The sequence below is a fragment of the Daphnia pulicaria genome, chromosome 11 (genome assembly GCF_021234035.1).
Source record: "Daphnia pulicaria isolate SC F1-1A chromosome 11, SC_F0-13Bv2, whole genome shotgun sequence".
Taxonomy (NCBI): Eukaryota; Metazoa; Arthropoda; class Branchiopoda; order Diplostraca; family Daphniidae; genus Daphnia; species Daphnia pulicaria.
Genome location: NC_060923.1, coordinates 672,908 through 692,004, shown reverse-complemented (window position 1 = coordinate 692,004; position 19,097 = coordinate 672,908). Strand labels below are relative to the sequence as shown.

General features: G+C 41.9%; 2 protein-coding genes, 1 long non-coding RNA gene and 1 pseudogene across 3 annotated transcripts; 2 read left to right on the top strand and 2 right to left on the bottom strand.

Annotated features, from left to right (window-relative positions):
- The first annotated feature begins 1,336 nt into the window (after positions 1 to 1,336).
- On the top strand, positions 1,337 to 7,657 carry LOC124315878 (aminopeptidase N-like). Its single transcript, XM_046781599.1, has 18 exons — positions 1,337 to 1,574; positions 3,044 to 3,542; positions 3,625 to 3,845; positions 3,964 to 4,119; positions 4,276 to 4,443; positions 4,532 to 4,641; positions 4,720 to 4,753; positions 4,816 to 4,935; positions 5,018 to 5,061; positions 5,125 to 5,383; positions 5,452 to 5,573; positions 5,641 to 5,699; positions 5,761 to 5,959; positions 6,019 to 6,484; positions 6,551 to 6,721; positions 6,781 to 6,924; positions 6,989 to 7,070; positions 7,146 to 7,657. The coding sequence occupies exons 2-18, from the start codon at positions 3,138 to 3,140 to the stop codon at positions 7,290 to 7,292; spliced, it is 2,907 nt and encodes a 968-aa protein (XP_046637555.1). The 5' UTR covers positions 1,337 to 1,574; positions 3,044 to 3,137; the 3' UTR covers positions 7,293 to 7,657.
- A 122-nt stretch (positions 7,658 to 7,779) lies between these two features.
- Positions 7,780 to 12,421, bottom strand: LOC124315875 (aminopeptidase N-like). The gene is made up of 19 exons (XM_046781596.1): positions 11,846 to 12,421; positions 11,579 to 11,781; positions 11,343 to 11,501; positions 11,095 to 11,259; positions 10,914 to 11,001; positions 10,821 to 10,842; positions 10,684 to 10,717; positions 10,499 to 10,618; positions 10,356 to 10,419; positions 10,112 to 10,268; positions 9,962 to 10,043; positions 9,671 to 9,851; positions 9,402 to 9,600; positions 9,054 to 9,328; positions 8,786 to 8,976; positions 8,569 to 8,727; positions 8,345 to 8,491; positions 8,197 to 8,272; positions 7,780 to 8,130 (listed from the first exon to the last, which is right to left on the bottom strand). The coding sequence occupies exons 1-19, from the start codon at positions 12,305 to 12,307 to the stop codon at positions 7,876 to 7,878; spliced, it is 3,039 nt and encodes a 1,012-aa protein (XP_046637552.1). The 5' UTR covers positions 12,308 to 12,421; the 3' UTR covers positions 7,780 to 7,875.
- A 605-nt stretch (positions 12,422 to 13,026) lies between these two features.
- On the top strand, positions 13,027 to 14,058 carry LOC124315978. The gene is made up of 3 exons (XR_006911764.1): positions 13,027 to 13,087; positions 13,287 to 13,392; positions 13,596 to 14,058. It is a non-coding gene; the product is annotated as an uncharacterized LOC124315978 (long non-coding RNA).
- Positions 14,059 to 14,115: 57 nt separating this feature from the next.
- LOC124315871 lies at positions 14,116 to 18,904 on the bottom strand (annotated as a pseudogene).
- Positions 18,905 to 19,097: the final 193 nt, after the last annotated feature.

Below are 19,097 nucleotides of genomic sequence, written 5' to 3'. Positions count from 1 at the left end.
TGTGGTTGCACTGGCAAGTTTTTTGAAAAATAAGTCGAGTCCGATTGACACAGCTGGACACGCGCCAGCAGCCTTTACTCTCGGCCGTGTTGCGTTGAACCGCATGCTTGCTGCTGGCAACTCCCGACTATATTGTTGACAATTCACCGGCTGCTTAACTCTTTAAGAACGCACAAAAAAGATACAGATGATCACCGTCAAACATAAAATGTATCTTCTTTGCGGGGGTTTTTGTTGAATAGAAAAAAGGTCGTGTAGGAAAAACCCGGCGCATTGGGAAAACCTAGGAAGAAAAAATCAGTAGGGGAACATAGGAAAGGTGAAACAGGTAAAGAAAAATGAAATTTTATTTAAAAGAATTGGACTGAAACAAGAGAGAAAGTAGAAACAAAAATGGTAGTGAAAATTGTTGGAGAAATGGTTAGAATCACCCATATCCTTTAGAACAAATTTTTGGTGTGGGTATACAATATTATGTTACCCTCTCCCATAAAAATGAATTAAGGACACACAAAAAACAAAGCATTATTTCACCAAATAAAAAAAAACCGCCTGTTAGCTAACTAATAGCCTCAGGTGGCAGGTCTTTTGAACTGTTGATAAAAGTAATTTCACAAGCAATTAAAAACAACTGCGCATATAATCTATTTGAATGATTTCTTTCGATTGAAAAGAAAAGTCCAAAAAGCAGTGGTCCCCCCGAAGCCATTATAAACCTTTTAAAACCCGAACAAAGGCTACAGATACAAAATGTATCGACTCAAATAAAGATTTAAAAAAAGCGCAGTCCTCTGGGAAAGTTGACCCGGTGCCCTGATTCTGTACAGCAGCGACTGCTGCCAGTCAATCTATGCCAACACACACTTTTGTCGTTTCTTTGTGCTCATATGAGATGATGTTGCCTTATTTTCTTTTGCGCTGCTTACGGACAGAGTGAAGGAATTATGTTGAATTACAAGATGGGCGGTGGGCCAAGGTCGACCACACCTGTCAAACCTTTTTATTTGGCATACAAGAGGAGGACGACAGGTCTAAGAGTGCTCATAGTACTCAATAAAAAAAACGAGTCTTATAATTTCATCGTGATGCCCTGTAAGTACCTGTTTAGTTGGCCCACTCTCCAAATAGTCGGTCGACTATATTTGCGATATCGTTAAGGAGAGAAAGCCAGCCGAAAGTAGCGAGGTGACAGTAAAAAAAAATCCAAAAGAGATTACATAACAACCTTAAGGCTTATGTAGTATGTATACCATGCGCATGGGATATGGCGATATAGTGATGTTATGATGATACGTGGCTCCACCGTACCGCGTAGCTGAGGATGTAAACACCCCGTTCGCGTGTCTAACCGACACCCAGTCCGTCGCTAGCGCTCGCTGCAAGTGGACGCGCGCCTTTTGCGTTCCACGGTAAATTACATTTTCTCCCCCACTCTCTCTCTCTCATTCTCTCTTGTTTGTTTCTTTTTTTTTCACCGCGAGCTTTTCTCTATTCATCACTTTCTCCTTGATCGTTTTCCCGTTACGTATTGTTGGCGCTTCTCTCTCTCTCATCGGCATCTATACATTTTCCAGGTAACGTTTTCTTTTATTCTTTGCCACTTTCATCTCTTTACTTTTCAATTGGCTTTATTGTGCGGCGAATACGTTTCATCGTTTCGACTAGAAACAAATTTAAAAGATGTGGGAAAGGACAATCAGATTGATGGGAAAATGGCGACTATAAAAGAGTGGGTTGACGTTTGCAATTGTTTATGACGTTGTACATCTTTCTCTCTACGTCCGAGTGTTGAGAGAGCACTCTCATTTAGCATCGCAGTGTATATATGTGTTTGTTGTCTTGTCTCATGTCGTGGGTGGTGGGGGTTTCTTTCCGCTCCCAAAGACAAGAGGGGGGAAAACCTATTTTAAGAAAAATGGCTTGCGCGTTTCCCGCGTGATGGACGAGATTGTTTATTTGCACCGAGCCCATCTATAGCGAGCGCTTGGTAGTTTCTTGCATGTGCTTTCTTTCTTTGACTCTTATCATCAAACCGTTTTGGAAAAAGACAAAACAAACAGACCAACGACTCGAGAATCTTTCCGTTCTTAATATAGCTGACGCCATACCGTCCAAAAAACGGGGGTGGTTTAAATAGTGCGGAGCGAAAATAATAGCATTTTGATTTTGAATGACGTAGGCACTAGAAATTTATGTGGAAATGTCGGAGGTACAGGCCCTTGAATCTTGCGGGGGTGAAATATTGCGCTGCGGACTGAATTTCAAATTTGTTTGATTGCGAGCCGCGCGTTCAAGTGAACCGTTTCCAACCCGATGGCAATCGTCGAGTTTTGGGAGGAACCCATTCAATAACAAGTTCATCTTGCACCACTCCACTTTGGGCCGATAGGAGATATATTTTTTATTTTTCATCCAGTACATGAGCAGTTCATGCAGCGCAGTCATGGCCTCGAGTCTCGTAGTACTTAAATAGAGGGCCGTATCGCTCTATTGAAATCCGATCGCTGCTCTCTCTCTAGCCCACGGCCAGATATTTCAATTATAAAAGAGTCAACTTGTTCGCATTGCATTGATAATGGCACTTGTCGTGTAATCTAAACGTCTGGCGTGTGTGGGCCTGACCGACTTTGAATGATGGAACAATATGCCAGCGGCAGCCAGACGGATTTGAATTGCGACTCGGAATTCCATTCGACGTCAAAGTCACTGGATCGGACAAAGACAAATTCATCCCCGAGAATGCGGACGACAATGGCCTATAGTACTACCCCCCCCCCCCCTCCGTACCGTACCGTACGTGAGTTTTGGAATGTTATTTCCTATTCACCGTCGTAGTTGCGCAGAGCGCGCACATACGCGCAGAGATGATTTGTTTGGAACAATAGCCCCGGGAAAAATGCATATCGTATTCCATTACATGCCAGGCAGCGAGCGATATACGTGTACAGTTTCCTTTTGTCTAACTTTTGTTTGTTCTTCGTTTGTATAACATCAATTCCGTTTTGTTATTTTTACTTCCTTTAACATTGTATAAATGTGATAGAGATTGGAGAGCGGACGAGCCCATTATTCTGACCACCCCGCAGGGAAAAGCACTTTGAAAGACGAAAACATTTGAAATATAATAACAATCGACAATGAAAACGACCAGTGGTGGTTACGTGGTGTCCAAATGCCGGGCGCTCCTACTACTTTTTGCTTTCATCGGCTCGCTCATTGCCGTCGGTGTATTGGTCTACTTTCTGGCCGATCGCCCGTACCCGGCGGCCGCCCTTACCAACGGCAATGGAGCCGCTGCTTCCGCTTCATCTTCGTCTGGTAGCGGCAAAAAAGACCAGCCTCACGACATGGCTAGCAATAAGAACGTCCGTTTGCCGCGGGCCGTCCTGCCTATTCATTATGATGTCCGACTCTTCCCCGTCTTGGAGAAAGGCAACTTTTCCATTTTGGGTCACGTGTCTATCGATATCCAATGCAAAATGGAAACGGACCGCATTGTCCTCCACAGCGCCGACATTGTCGTCGATCCCAAATCCGTCAAGGTATTTAGACGGCCCAGTATATCCAGCAGCATCTAGAAGATAATGAGGGTTATAATTGGAACATTTTGTTTTTCTCTCCCAGGTATTTGAACAGGGAAAACCTGGAAAAACCCTAATGGTGGCTAGCGACGGGATCCATTATGATACGGATATGGAGTTTCTAGTCATTCGTCTCTGCCCCAAACATAAGGACAAGCTGGCCAAAGGAGCCAACTACACATTGTCGATGAATTACGTCGGCAACCTGACCGATCAGCTGCGGGGCTTGTACCGTTCCACTTATAAGGAGGATGGAGTTGAAAAGTAAACACTCACAAACTACTATTACCTTGTCTTCAGCCTCGCTCAGACCCCATCCAATCAATTCCCCCATTTCCTTGATGGGTGAAAGCGTTGATATTGATTTACTCTTCGACATTAGGTACATTGCCGTGTCTCAGATGGAGCCAACGGATGCCCGCCGAGCATTCCCGTGCTTTGACGAACCCAACATGAAGGCAACTTTCACCGTCACTTTGGGCCGTCATCGCGACATGATTGCTCTTTCCAACATGCCGTTGATCAACACAACGCAAATGCAAGTCACGCTGTATCTCATTATCTAGACGTTATTCAACAATTTTATATTTTCAATTGGCATCCGTTGGTGATTGCATTTCAGTTTGACGGCAGTTTCACTTGCATTCACGCCTAGATGATTATGAATATCCTTTTTAAAAATTTGACTCGACAGGGAAAGTATGGAAGGATTTTATTGGGACCATTTTGCCCCTTCAGTTCCGATGTCAACTTATTTGGTCGCCTTCGTTGTGGCCAATTTCACGCAAGTCGAGGCCGACGTCGGCAACGCAACGTGGAAGTTCAACATTTATGCACGCCCTTCGGCTCGCAACCAAGCCCAGTGAGTTTATTCCTTCCTCCTTATGTTGACTAATCAAATTTTAACTCCCGAATTTTGAAATTAAAATTTCATTTGTGCGTATTCAAAGATACGCGAGCGAAATTGGGCCGAAAATCCAAGCCTTCTTTGAAGACTATTTTCAGATTCCGTTTCCGTTGCCGAAACAGGATATGATTGCCATTCCCGACTTTGCTGCAGGTCTTTTTTCATTTCATTCAATTTGTTTCGACTCTTTGGGTTTTTAACTGAGATTCGTTTGCATTTCTCCGAGTTCAGGTGCCATGGAGAATTGGGGATTGATTACCTACAGGTTTTAAAGGAAGATTCTTTGGCATTTTGACAACATAATTCTCATTTCTGTTTTGGTACCAGAGAAACTGCGTTGCTGTATGATGAAAAGAAATCGTCGGTTAGCAACAAAGAAAGAGTGTGCGAGGTTGTCGCTCACGAATTGGCCCATCAGTGGTTCGGAAATCTCGTCACAATGGACTGGTAAAAATTGGATATTTTCCATTTGTATTATTGCTTGAACACAATATCACCATTGTTTTATTTTTAATTAATAATTTTAAAGGTGGACGGACTTGTGGTTGAACGAGGGTTTCGCAAGCTACGCAGGTACATTTTAATTTGCTATTTATTTGCTATTGTTCAATTATTGAATGTTTTAATTTGATGCAGAGTACCTCGGCTCCCAACATGTCGAACCAGGGCTGAAATGGCTGCAGCAGTTCGTGACTAGAGATCTGCAGGACGTGATGAGCTTGGACGCCCTTGAATCAAGTCACCCAATCAGCGTCGTCGTTCACCACCCGAATGAAATCAACGAAATTTTCGATCGCATTTCTTATGGAAAAGGTGCCACCATCATCCGGATGTTGGCCGCTTTCCTCGGCGAAAAAACTTTCAGACAGGGTCTTACAAACTATTTAAAATCACGGTAAGTGATGTGTAATAAAACACCGAAACCTGTTTGCTGTTTAAGCTGATTCTATTTGTCGCCAACAGCCAATACGGTAACGCCGTTCAAGACGATCTCTGGGACGCGCTAACTAAACAAGCCAAAGTCAACAAGGTCTCACTGCCCACTGGTGTGAAACAAATTATGGACACCTGGACTTTGAAGATGGGTAATTGGGCGTGAAACTCTCGAATGTACATCAATCTAATCTTGTTATCTAAATTGTGGTGTTGCAGGTTTCCCGGTCGTCACGGTGACTCGAGAATACGAAAATAGTTCCGTTTCCCTCAGCCAGGTAATACTAATGGCGCATAAGATTTGGACAGGGAATAAAATGTTTATCAAATGGAAATCAGGAACGCTTCTTGATGCAACGCTCCAACGCCAGCAGCCAGGACAAAACGGTTTACCTTTGGTGGGTGCCACTGACCTACACGACAGACTTCCAGACGGTAGGATCCACCTGGTTGGCTGACGGACAGACTGGCAAGAAACACGAACTGAGCATTCCAGCCGATAAAAATCAATGGGTCATTTTCAACGTTGACCAGATGGGTAATAAGGCTTCCGCAAATAATCCGTCCGGATTCATTACTAACGCGCATTAATTCCAGGTTATTATCGCATCAACTACGATTCGAAAAATTGGCAGATGATTGGCCAGCAGTTGATGACTAACCACTCAGCCATTTCCGTCATCAACCGAGCTCAAATTATGGACGATTCACTGAATTTGGCCGAAGCCGGCCTGTTGGATTACGAAACTGCGCTGAACCTGACGCGCTACCTGGAACAAGAAACCGATTACGTTCCATGGGATGCCGCCCTTTCCAGTCTGGGTTACATTTCCTCAATGATGTCTCGCACTTCCGGTTACGGGTTGCTGAAGAAACATTTCCGCACAATCATCACGCCGCTGTACAACCTGGTGGGATTCGACCAAAAGGTCGGCGAGGATCTTCTAATGACCAAATTGCGTACCAACGCCGTTTCATGGGCTTGTTCCATGGGCAACAAGGACTGCATCAGCCGTGCTGTCAATTCCTACGCTCAATGGATGGCCGATCCTGAGAATATTGAGTAAATAAGAATTAGAATAATTATAGTCTTGATTTACTTATAGCTTTTTGTTTCCCTTTTGTTTAGTATTATTTCGCCTAACCTGAAAGGCACTGTGACGTGCACAGCCATCAGGGAAGGCGATGAAGTCGAATGGGAATTCGCTTTGAACCGCTACATGGCCAGCAACGTGGCCAGCGAACAGGCCGTTCTTCTTTCTTCCATGTCGTGTTCAGAAAAGCCCTGGATTTTAGCAAAGTAAACTATAAAGTAGGATTTAATTTACTTGATTTTTAAATTGTTTGAGTGTATGTTAGGATGTTGGAGATGAGTCTCAACTCGACCTCAGGAATCCGAAAACAAGACGCTGCTCGCGTCATCAGCCAAGTTGCTTACAATTCACTTGGCCGCTACATGTCTTTCAACTTTATTCGTGACAAGTGGACAGAATTGCGCAAAGTGTAAGTGCTTACTACTGCTTAAATCTTTCCTGAGCAATAATTACAATTTACCGTCTTTTGATAGGTTCCCGTCCACGTTTAGCTCAATGTCTGGCATCATCAAAGCAGTGGCGACGTCGTTCAACACCGAACTTGAACTGAAAGAAGTAAATCAAGTTGCAAAAAAAATTTTACTCACTGATCAATGTTAAAAATCATTTCCTGTTTGATGTGCGCAATAGTTGATTCAGTTCCGGGAGGAAAAGAGTGAAGGGCTTAGCGGTGCGGAACGAGCTACTCAGCAGTCGATCGACCGGGCCAAGAACAATCTCAACTGGATGAGACAAAATTACCAGAAAGTGGTGGACTGGCTTCAACGTGTCTACTAATCGAGTTGACAACACAAAAAATCCTGATAAATTTCTACAGTATAAATCTCCTCACTTTTTGCCTTTTCTCTTTTTGGTTCCCCGCAACATTTCACACCCCCAACTAATAATGATGACGAATCAGGTCATTACCGATTTCCAGAGGTGATTCCTTCTGGAAATTCTTAAGGAAATCAGGAATTCCCTTTGGTTGATTACCTGTCGTCAATGAAACACCAATAAGCTCTATATGAATTATCGATAATCGATTGATAAAAAAAATAGGTCACGAGCACAGCCGGAGAGAAATTGAAATTTCACTCTAGGTTCGAGTGCCAAAATTATATGTATGAATCGATGAACGGCAGTAAACAGTTTTCGTGTTATTATGGCCAATTTTTTTTTATGTTTCTCATCGCTAATTTAAAATCTAAGTACAGGTTTATTTTGGGTGCATATTTTGAGGATCGAGCAGCTACAGGAAAGCCAACAACAAAAAATAATAACTAAATATTTGCTTTATCTTTTTGCGGATGACACCCCTTTTATGGTTAAGGATTGGGTATTATCTCAACTACCGGTGGACAAAAATCTGTTGAATTATTCAAGGCTTGAAAAACATTCCGAAAAATATCACCGCTAACATGAAAGCAGCATTCATTTTTGCATTTCCGTTGGCGAAAGAGGGAGTTGCTTGGGTAGTTGTTGTGGCAGGCGGGATGTTGTCCGCCAACCAATTTCCAATTTCATTTTGATGCAGTTCCATCCACTTGATGTTCTCGACAACGACGTCAATACCTTGTTGGACGGTGTTGGAACTTCCAAGGATGTCGACATGAGTGTTGCGCAATTCCAGCAACTGAAAGGTTAAATAACCCAATTTAGGTTAGTGTATTGGATATTGCCAAAGACGAGATTCACTCACCCTGTCGAGTTGCGCTTGCGTGTTCTGACGGTTGCACACGTAACGGAAGAAACTGACGAAATAGCCAGTCCCCAACCTAACCATTTTTATTCGCGTTACAAATTCTCTTATTATTAGTTCTCAACAGGTTGTCATGTAGTGAACTTACCAGGATTGTTCAATAGCGTCCCACTGATTCACAAGGAAATCGGTGGCCACTGCGTTACCCACCGGATTGGACGCTACGTTATTGAACAAATTGTTGACGTCTCCCAGACGGATACCGGACTCGCTGTCCAGCATCTTGTTCAGCAAACTAGCGGATAAAATCATTTTAATCAGACAAAAATTATGCACTACTAATGGCTAATAAATAATAAATGATGCGCATACCTGTTCAGTCGCGAAACATTTTTGCTGCTGGCTGCAGCGATGAGGAAGGAAGTGTCATATTTGCTTGTGTACTGAGTGAACGCGAAATCATATTCGGCCTGGCCGCCATTTTCCACACCTGTTTTAAGGATGGTGCTCTTCTGGTTCGGCGACAAAATTCTGAATGAACCAGACATGAGTTTTTGTTAATTGAATAAATGGTAGGCAATTGAATTACAAGCTGTTGTCTGGCTCTTTCATCAGCTCCGCGTATTTGGCTTTGGAGTTGTCGACACAGTCTGCGATTTGTAATTTACAAGCCCAGCTCATTGCGTCACTGCGAGCGAAAACCGTCAAATGCGCATCCAATGTCGACTCTTGGAAACCGACGTGGCTGTAGTATGGCGTCACCAAATTCATCATGTGAGTCTACGACAAAAACAAATGATAAAAAAAGAATTAATGCTCAAATTTCAATAATCCCAAATCGTTTTGACGGTATGTACAAGCCAGTGCGAGTATTGTGGCTGGCTGTACAGCATGGAATCGATGTAGCTGAGCTCAGAAAGGACAGCATTCCAAGGCACGTATTCCTTCTCATATTTCAGATAGAGAGACAAGTCCAGGGCGGATTTGTAGGGAAGCAAATGGACAGAGGCCAGCACGAAAGCGTCGTCCAGTAGCTGGGCACGGTTGTTGTCCAAGATTCGTTCATGATCGACCATGAGTTGTTGGGCAATCAAACGATAGTTTTCACTGTCGTAAGCTACGCGGTATAAATCTATACGTACAACCAAAAAGTAGAACGTGTGCTGAGAGTCTGGCAATTCATTCAACAACTTAATTGCGCTTACTTTGCTGGTCATAATTGAAAATAACCCAGTTATCTGAACTAGCTCCGAGATTGCCAATCGTTGTGGATGGTTGGTCTTTGGAAATCCATTCTGTTTTGCGCACCAGCAAATCGCCTCCGTTGGTGTGAGTCAACGGTACCCACCAGCTGTAGACGTGGGTATCGGTCGAGTTGGGATTTCTGCGGATCAAAAATCGATCCTGAATGACAAATCAGAAACGGAGTTAATAATGGCACACTGGATACCAAATTTTCTATCCAGATTTTTACCTGCGATACCGAAGCACCGCCAGTGGTGTAATCTCGAGTCACGGTAATGAGCGGGAAACCCATTTGTAAGGTCCAAGTTTCCATAATGTCCTTGACGGTGGTAGGGAGGCTAATTCCGTCTTCGTCGACTTGCTGCTGCAACGCCAACCATAGGTCATCTTCCACGGCATTTTTATAAGACCTATTACCGTTACGTGTAAATGTGGTGTTCGTTATACCACGTCATTATCGTATAGATTTGATTCATGATCGGAATCCATTAATAATCTCATAGTGCTTATTGATTGCTACCTGGCGTTGAGATAGCGAGTGAGACCCCGATTGAACGTCTCCAACCCAATGAAATCAGCGGCCATTCGGATGATGCAGGATCCTATGACAAGGGAATAAAGAGCCATTGAAAAGGTTAAATTATAATGAAATGAAAAATATGTCAAATGCCTTTGTCATAGGAAATGGCGTCAAACATTCGAGTGATCTCATCCGGAGTAGTCGCTGGGTAATTAATGGGTCTGGACGTCTCCAGGGCGTCAACACCGAAGACATAGTGCAGTTCACGGACGACAAACTGATCGAGCATTCTGAAATCAGGTTCCACCTATGCGAACCATAGCCATCAAGCGTCAAATCATTCAGCTCGACAGCAGTTCATTCATTTCTACGGATTTTAATTTAAGAAATTTACCGCGTTCGTGCCAAGAAATTCTACATAAGTAGCAAAGCCTTCGTTCAACCAAATAATACTCCACCTATGAAATTCAAACATCAAATGTGATTAGCAGTATTTTTTAAAGGGATCATTCTTTTTTTTTACAAGAAGTTATTTACCAGTCGGTTGTCACCAAGTCGCCAAACCATTGGTGAGCTAATTCGTGAGCGTTGATATCAGCTACGCTCTGCTTCCGGCTTCTGCTCTCGCGTGGGACATCAATAAGCAAGGCGCTTTCCCTATATTACATATTACATTTTTATTACGCGAAGTTACGTGAATTATACATGTTTATGTAACTGACCTGTATGTCACCAATCCCCAGTTTTCCATAGCCCCTGCCAAGAGATATAGATAAACAAACAGTGTAAGTAAATGCCACCAGCATATGACCTATCTACTGATAGTGCTGAATAAATAAAGAGACAGATAAACATGTACCTGCTGAAAAGTCTGGAATCGCCTAAAAATACACAAGAGAAACATGATGATTGTATAACCTAAAAGAGAATCATATTGTCATGTCTAAATTACGGCCAAATCTTGTTTAGGTAGCGGATAGGCTATTTTGAAGTAGCTCTCGTAGAATTCTTGCATACCAGGAGCAACGCTCAAGCTATATCTATTAAAATATATTTGAAAAATAATTAACAACATGTATCATAACGCACAGGAGCATAAACAGCTTATATAATTTTGGTCAAGAAATATCTACCCAGCAAGATCGCGAGATTCTGGCTTCACCCAGAGACGGAACGGAACTCGGTGGGACGTAGTTGTTGCAACATCCTCAAATTCCGACACCAAACAGGCCACCAAATAGGACGACATTTTCAAAGTTGTTTCATAGTAGTCCCAAACGTAGTCGGGCATTCCCTCACTGCGTATACAAAAAAACATAATAGGGGTATAAATAAAGAACCTAGAATAAAGAATTATATAGACTATATTAGAATGACAGACATTGGGGTGGAGGAAATAATGTTCATATTGCTTGCAGTCCTCATGGTTGTCTTCCGTCCGAGAATGATGGAAAACTCGGCTTTCATATTCGGTTCGTCGAAGCAAGGAAATGCTCGACGGGTGTTTGATGGGGCTTCCATTTGAGTTACAGCCAACCACCTGAGCACACATAAGGAAAACAGAAAAAGTTCAGATATGCACGAGACCACCCAATCTGATTTACATTGGAAACATACTTCCGGACACCGTTCTCCATGTAAGAAGAGCGATAGAAGCCGCGGAGTTCGTCGTTCAAAATGGAAACAAAGTCCATCGAGATCTTGTAACGTTTGCCAGCCATCAACTTTTCAGCCGTACGAATGGTGACGATTTCTCGAGTGCTCTGCTCGTCAATAAAATCGACCATCGTCAGTGGATTATTGTTGGAGAGGTCCAGCACCTTAAATCGGAAGTCGAGCCATTGAGAAAATACAAAGAAGGGACGGTTTTAGTCGTATTTTTACCGAAATAGACAACTTTTTAAAAGTGATATCAGCCGCGTTCATGGAAATGCTATTGGTATCTCGAACGCAGTCAACGAAGATGTCGATATGGCCATCGGTGGTAAAATTTCCTTCTTCGATAAACGGTAGCAACCGAATGGTGTAGTTGCTTGGCAAGACGTCGCTAGGAAGGCGCAAATCTTCGTCGACTTTGTTGGACAGCATCAGACTTTGCATCAATCGGCTTTTGGATTTGCCGGAATGGATGTGAGCTTTGCGCGATGGAGTGTACCACCACCGGCCACCGTCTTCCGGTTCGGGCACGATGGCCGGCTCCATCAGACTTAACCCATCTTCAGACAATTCCAGTGTTGATGGATACTGCTGAGCGGAAGATAATACTGGTCGTGATTTGGGCGACGAGCTTTCTACTTGCAGTAAACAAGCCACAGCCAAAAGGAACACGAAGCTTCGTTGCTGCATGTCGGGGAAACCAAAATTTGCTGGTACGATTAATTGACGACGTAAAAACGACAATGATCTGCCACTTTGTCAAAGTCGAGTGAGAGTCACTTTCACTCGAATAAATTTTAAACGTCAATTGTTTAGCCTTATAAGTTTTCCTTTATCACTTGACGAAACGGAAAGATAAAAATGATCCCGACGAAGATGACAATGAGCTTATTTGTTTGCCATCGAAAAAGCATATGCTGGTCTGAAATCTATATGGCTTTGTCTAAATTTTTAAGTAATCCTAGCTGTCAAATGTGCATTAAAAGTCATCAGCTGTCACCATTTAAAAAAATATCCGTTGCCATCTTATTGTTTGGTTTTCCTATCGCGAACAAATACATTATATTGCATAACAGCATCAGCATGATGGTGCTGACAATAAATTTTCCGAAAGTTGCTCAACATGATTAAGTGCATGCATTAAGTGACTTTTATTTGCTTGATCTCGAACTTTCGATCGTCGTGTTGGATTCGATCGATTAAACTTCGCTACGCTAGTGGCCTTGGGCCTAGGGAACTGCCTCTACTGGGAATTATACACCAAACAGAAATGGTATTAAATTAAACTAAAACTTATTCCCTCAACTTATTCCCTATTATCGTTTTTGAACGATTTGAATAAAATTTGTATAAATTTCTATCGATATCGTAACTTCGTAAAGTGTCGTCTGCTCTGCTTTCGAAACAGTCAGAGACAAAGTTCAAGATTTTTGATAACCGTGTTCTTCATGCTGTTTAAGTGTTTAGCGGGTAAATAACACTACAAAACTATAAATAAAAGAATACAAATAGAATGATTGTGGGAGCTATAGATGAGTTAAACCTAGTCCAAATCTGAAATATTAGGACACAAGGTCCTGACTAGCATTTATATATTATGGCATTTGCCCTGTCGATTCATGGCAGTTTGTTTGTACTACCGGTATGTAACATTTTTCTTTTTTTGCAGATTTAAGGCCAGGGCCTGCCATCATAACCACACAGTATGCAAGTTGTTTTTGTGCAGGTATTAATAACCTGTCATCAGCAACAATCTCAGGATCATCGCTTCCAGGGTAATGATTTCCTTTACTTTTATTGACCTGTGATCTACTAGATATTTTAATGCTGCATTACCTGCATCAATGCAGTGCATTACATGTAAACCTTTGATTCTCCCATTTATTTACAATTAGGGTTTACCCAGTGTCTCATTTTCAACTTTTCCTGACGTTTCTGTCAATATTTTTTTGTAACTCATTTTCTATTTTTCATTTAGATAAAAAACACCCCATTGCATTGGAATGCAATCGAATTACGAATCTCTTCCTTCCTCTCCCTTTCTTTCAATGTCCTCGTGTACGCCCATGTGAATGTGGGTGTATTCACGAGGACACCCTTTTTACCCTATCCTGCCTGGTGGATTCGACTTTTCAGCGGATGGATGGAGCACCTGGATCAGTGGATGCCTGGCTGTATTTCCCAGGCATAAAGGTAGGAAAAAATTGATCTCTATTCTTCTTTTATTTGATAGTTTTTGGTGGCGTTGATTTGAAATCGTTACGTAGTCACGGGGTACGCGAGAGTACGTTTATTCCTGAGATAGGCGGTTGACTGCAACTGTTTTCTCTCTCCGTTTTGGTTTTATCTCGGTAAGGGATCACTTAAAATCTCATTTGTCGAACGACTGAAGATCAGGCCTGTTTTATGTTTTTTGAACCCCACAACTTTTTCTGTGGGTCACGTTCGAAATACTTGAACTTTTAAACTTTATATTTGAACTTTTTAAACACTTGAAGCAAAGTGCAACAAGACAATTTATTGACCAAGAGGGACCTGCCGCCACACCGGCACCTACTCGTTGTAGCACTTTTTTAATTGGTTTAATGCACAATAAATTTCCCTAGTAACATCACGGCAAAAATGAAAGCAGCGTTCATTTTTACGATTCCACTGGCGGCTGAAGGAGTGGTTGTTGCTTGGGTAGTTGTTGTAGGTGAGGCAGTTGTACTGGATACTGTCGATTGTGTTGTTGAAGAAGTTGTCGGGATAACAGTAGTTGATGGGGTTTTAGTCGGAGTAGTTGTTGGGATAGTAGTCGGAGTAGTTTCTACGGTAGGTGACGAGGGTTCTGTCGCTGACGGATCGGCCAACCAGTTTCCGATTTCGTCTTGATGCAGATCCATCCAGACAATGTTCTCTGTGACGATGTCTAAGCCTTGTTGGACTGTTTTGGAATTTCCCAGAATATCGAAATGGTCAGCTCGCAACTTCAATAACTGTAAAATGAACAACCGTCAATAATGTGAACGTTATTCATTGGATAGGATTTGCCTTGTAAGTTCAAACTCACCGTATCCAATTGCTTCTGCGTGTTTTGTCGGTTGCAAACGTCGCGGAAGAAATTTACGAAATAATTGGTTCCCAACCTAGTCAAAAGTTCCAGTTTAAATAACCGGGGAATTTTCATTTTTCAAGTCATACACTTACCAAGAATTCTCTATGTCATTCCATCGATTGACAAGGAAATCAGTAGCGATGAGGTTTCCCAACGGATTAGACGCGACGTTATTAAACAAAGTGTTGACGTCGCTGAGCCGAATACCAGATTCACTGTCTAACATTTTCTCCAGCAAACTGAGAGTCAAAATTAGATTTCGATATTTTTAAAAAAAGTTATTGATTTTTTTCATACTTGTTAAGACGGGAAGAATCTTTGCTGCTAGTTGCAGCGATGAGGAAGGACGTATCATATTTGCTTGTGTATTGATTGAATGCGAAATCATATTCGGCCTGGCCGCCGTTTTCCACACCTGTTTTAAGGATGACGCTCTTCTGGTTGGCTGACAAAATCCTATAAATGAAACAATAATTTTTGGTTCTTTGTCGAATATTTCATTCCAATCATATTTGCTTACGTGTTATTGTCTGGGTCTCTCATAAGCTCTGCGTATTTGGCTTTGGAGTTATCGACACAGTCTGCGATTTTCAGTCTACAGGCCCAGCTCATTGCGTCAGTGCGAGCGTAGAGGGTGAGCTGTGCATCCGTCTTGGATTCTTGAAATCCGACGTGTTCGTAATACGGAGTCACCAATTTGGTCAAGTGAATCTACGTAGAAAAATGTAATTAAAAGAATAATCATTGAAAATAACTTCATTCGTATTATTACAGTCCAATCGGGAAACTGTGCTTGATTGTGCAACATTGAGTCAATGTAGTTGAATTCAGCCAGGACAGCGTTCCAGGGAACGTATTCCTTTTCTTGCGCTAAATACAACGACAAGTCCAAGGCTCTTTTGTAAGGGACCGTGTGAACTGACGCAAGGATGAAAGTGTCGTCTAGCAGCTGGGCTCGATTGTTGGGGACGATTTGTTCGTGATCTTCCATAAGCTGCTCAGTGATTAGACGGTAATTATCCTTGTCATAGGCGACGCGGTAGTAGTCTAAGATTTGAAATAATCGAATGAGCAAATAAATGTCGAATATTTGCATTTGAAATAATAGGACAAACTTTGTTGGTCGGCGTTGAAAATGACCCATTGATCGGCACTTGCCCCAAGGTTGCTCAGCGAAACACTGATTTCGTCTTTCGACATCCATTCGCTCAACTTTTCAGCAACGTTAACTTTGGAGTTGATGTAAGTGAGAGGAACCCACCACTGATAGACGGTCGGGTCGACCTCCGGTGTGTTGCTTTTTCTCAACAAAAATCTTTCCTGTAAACGTTAAATAAATTTTTGTAACGCTCCTCTACAGACTACAGAGTAAACATAGAATATGAGATATTGTGTCGTCATATACCTGAGTTACCAGTGCACCTCCAGTTGCGTAATCTCTCGTCACTGTGACGACTGGGTATCCCATTTTATAAGTCCATGTGTCAAGGATCTCTTTGACGGTAGCGGGTAAAACGATGCCTTCTTCGTCAGCCTGTTCTTGCATTGCTTGCCAGAGATCATCTTGTTGGGCGTTACCATAAGCACTAGGGAAAATCAATCATCCAATACAAAATTCCGTTCCGCTAAATATGATATTTTTACGGTAATAATCGTACTTGGTACTGAGATAGCGATTCAGTCCGCGTTTGAAAGTCTCAATGCCCAACATATCGGCGCACATTCTAACAACACACGATCCTATAGTTGAAGTTAAAAATGAAATGATTCTACCAATTGAACTGCAATTAATGATTTGCTTATTTTTATCATGTACCTTTTTCGTAAGAAATGGCATCGAAGAGCGATGAAATTTCTTCCGGTGTGTTCACTTCGATGTTAATCGGTCTAGACGTTTCCAAGGCATCGATTCCGAAAACGTATTGCAGATTTTCTATGACAAATTGGTCGTTCATTTTGAAGTCGGGCTCCACCTTTTGTTCGTAAAAATGTTAGATGATTTTGATGTTCTGAGTACTACCGTAGTTCACATTTGATAGTCGATTATACCGAATCAGTGCCGATGAACTCCATGTAAGATGCCTTTGCAAGTGAAAATTGTAAGATATCTATATTACTACCATAGGAACTTTTGACTTGTATAAGGTATAATTACGAAGCCTTCGTTGAGCCAAATTGCGTTCCACCACTCCATGGTCACCAAATCACCAAACCATTGGTGAGCCAACTCGTGAGCCATCACAATTGCCACTCGCTGTTTCTGTCGGGCACTGGCCGTCTCAGTATCGATGAGTAAATCCTGCTCTCTTTAAGGATGAAAATCGAATACGCGAAATGTTAACGCATTTGAAAATGGTGACGCTTTAATTCAATTACCTGTATGTAATCAATCCCCAATTCTCCATAGCACCTATACAGTGAAAGATAAAGATGTCAAATGTACCCATTAATTGGGATATTTAAAAAATTACCAGCTGCAAAATCAGGAATGGCGGCCATATCTTGTTTCGCTAATGGATAGTCGATGCTGAAATAGCTTTCGTAATATTCTAAAATTCTGGGTCCAATGTCGATGGCGTACCTTTTAAAACCATTAACACAAAATAACTTATTGAAATCGAATAAGCTCATTTTTATTCGCAAAATAATAAAAACGTACTAAGTGATGTTTGCAGCGTTTGCTCGAGCCCAGATGCGGAATTGCACATTACTGACTCCCGGCTTGGCTGGAATGTTAATGAAGTCAGATACCAAAAAGGCGACCAAATAGGAAGACATTTTAACGGAAGGGGCAAAATAATCCCAGACGTATCCGGTCATTCCAGCTCTGCAAAAAAAAAAATTTGTTTCAGTACCAACTTGTTTGATATAATTTCTGTTTTGGGCGTATACAAGTGAATCAATTCTCAACTCACATGGGCCCACTTTTGGTTTGAGGCATGTTGCTGACAGACGTCATTGTATCCTTCCGACCCAGGGTAACTGTGAAATTGGCTTTCATACTCGGTTCGTCGAAACAGGGAAACGCTCGACGAGCGTCGGTTGATTCGAACTGAGTTACGGCCAACCACCTTCAATTCAAATTGATTAAGAACTTATTAACATTCACAATATTGAGAATAAATTGTTGCCTACTTTCTTTCTCCTTCCTCTACGTAAGAGGAGCGATAGAAGCCTCGCAATTCGTTATTGAGAGTCGAAAGGAAACTCATGGAAATTTTGTACCGTTTACCAACAGCGAGTGGAACGGCCGTCTGAATAGTTACGATTTCACGAGACGATTGCTCGTCAATGAAATTGACCATCGCAATCGGACTATTGCTTTCCATGTCCAAGATCTGAATTTTTTAAAAGAAATTGTGTTTATTAGAGCTATTTTATTTAAATTTTTATTAACGCAGTTAAAATAACGTACGGAAATGGTTCCTATTTTAATGTCAAGATCAGCGCTGTTGATGGAAATGTTACTGGTCGCTGTGACGCACTCGGCGACGATTTCGACGTAGCCGTCGGTAGTGAAATTTCCGGATGCAATTAATTCAACGAACGGGAGCATTCGAATATTGTACGTGATGGGAATGATATCGCCAGGCAAGCGCATGTCTTCACCTTGCTTGCTATTGGTTCTCTTTTTGTTATATTCCTGTTGCAAGTTCCTAATGGCTTTGCTGTACCGGTGCTTGTGAATATGAGCCTTTCTCGATGGAGTGTACCACCAAGTACTTCCGTCTTCCGGTTCAGGTACAATTTGTGGCTCCATCATCTCAATTTCATCATCAATTAAGTTAGCCGTTCTCACAATAGTTTCATCTCCCCATTGCTGCTTAATAGATCCATTTGACACCGTCAAACAAAAGGCCAAGACGAGAGCAATAAGACCGCGTTGGAATGCCGCCATTTCTCTTCTAATAAGAATTAATGTCGTATATTGAAATTAAATGTGCAATCAAAACTGATGGACTAATAAATAAGTGAATAACTGAAAATGTTATTATATGGTGGTTACGAGATGCGTAAATTGTTAGCATGTCTTTGAGTGAGGAAATACTAAAATTCGTAAAGAAAACCGAACGAATGTCTTACCTAAAATGTAGAGGAGCAGAAGACGTCCAAGAGTGATCAGTCCCGCTATCGATCTTACTGCACTCATTTTCACAGCGGCTGCGTTCATATAACCGACATGACGATTGTCACGTGAAAAACTTGTGCTTGATTATTTGAGGCTACATTTCTTATCAGTGTCAGGAATGAATCCAATAGACGTAATCACCGGCTAAATGAACGACCCTGTACAAAATGAAAGAATGGGAAGAGGGAGAAAATGCACGAATAGGGGAAGATGCTATACAATCATGATGTGTCGGATTTTTCATTGTCCAAATG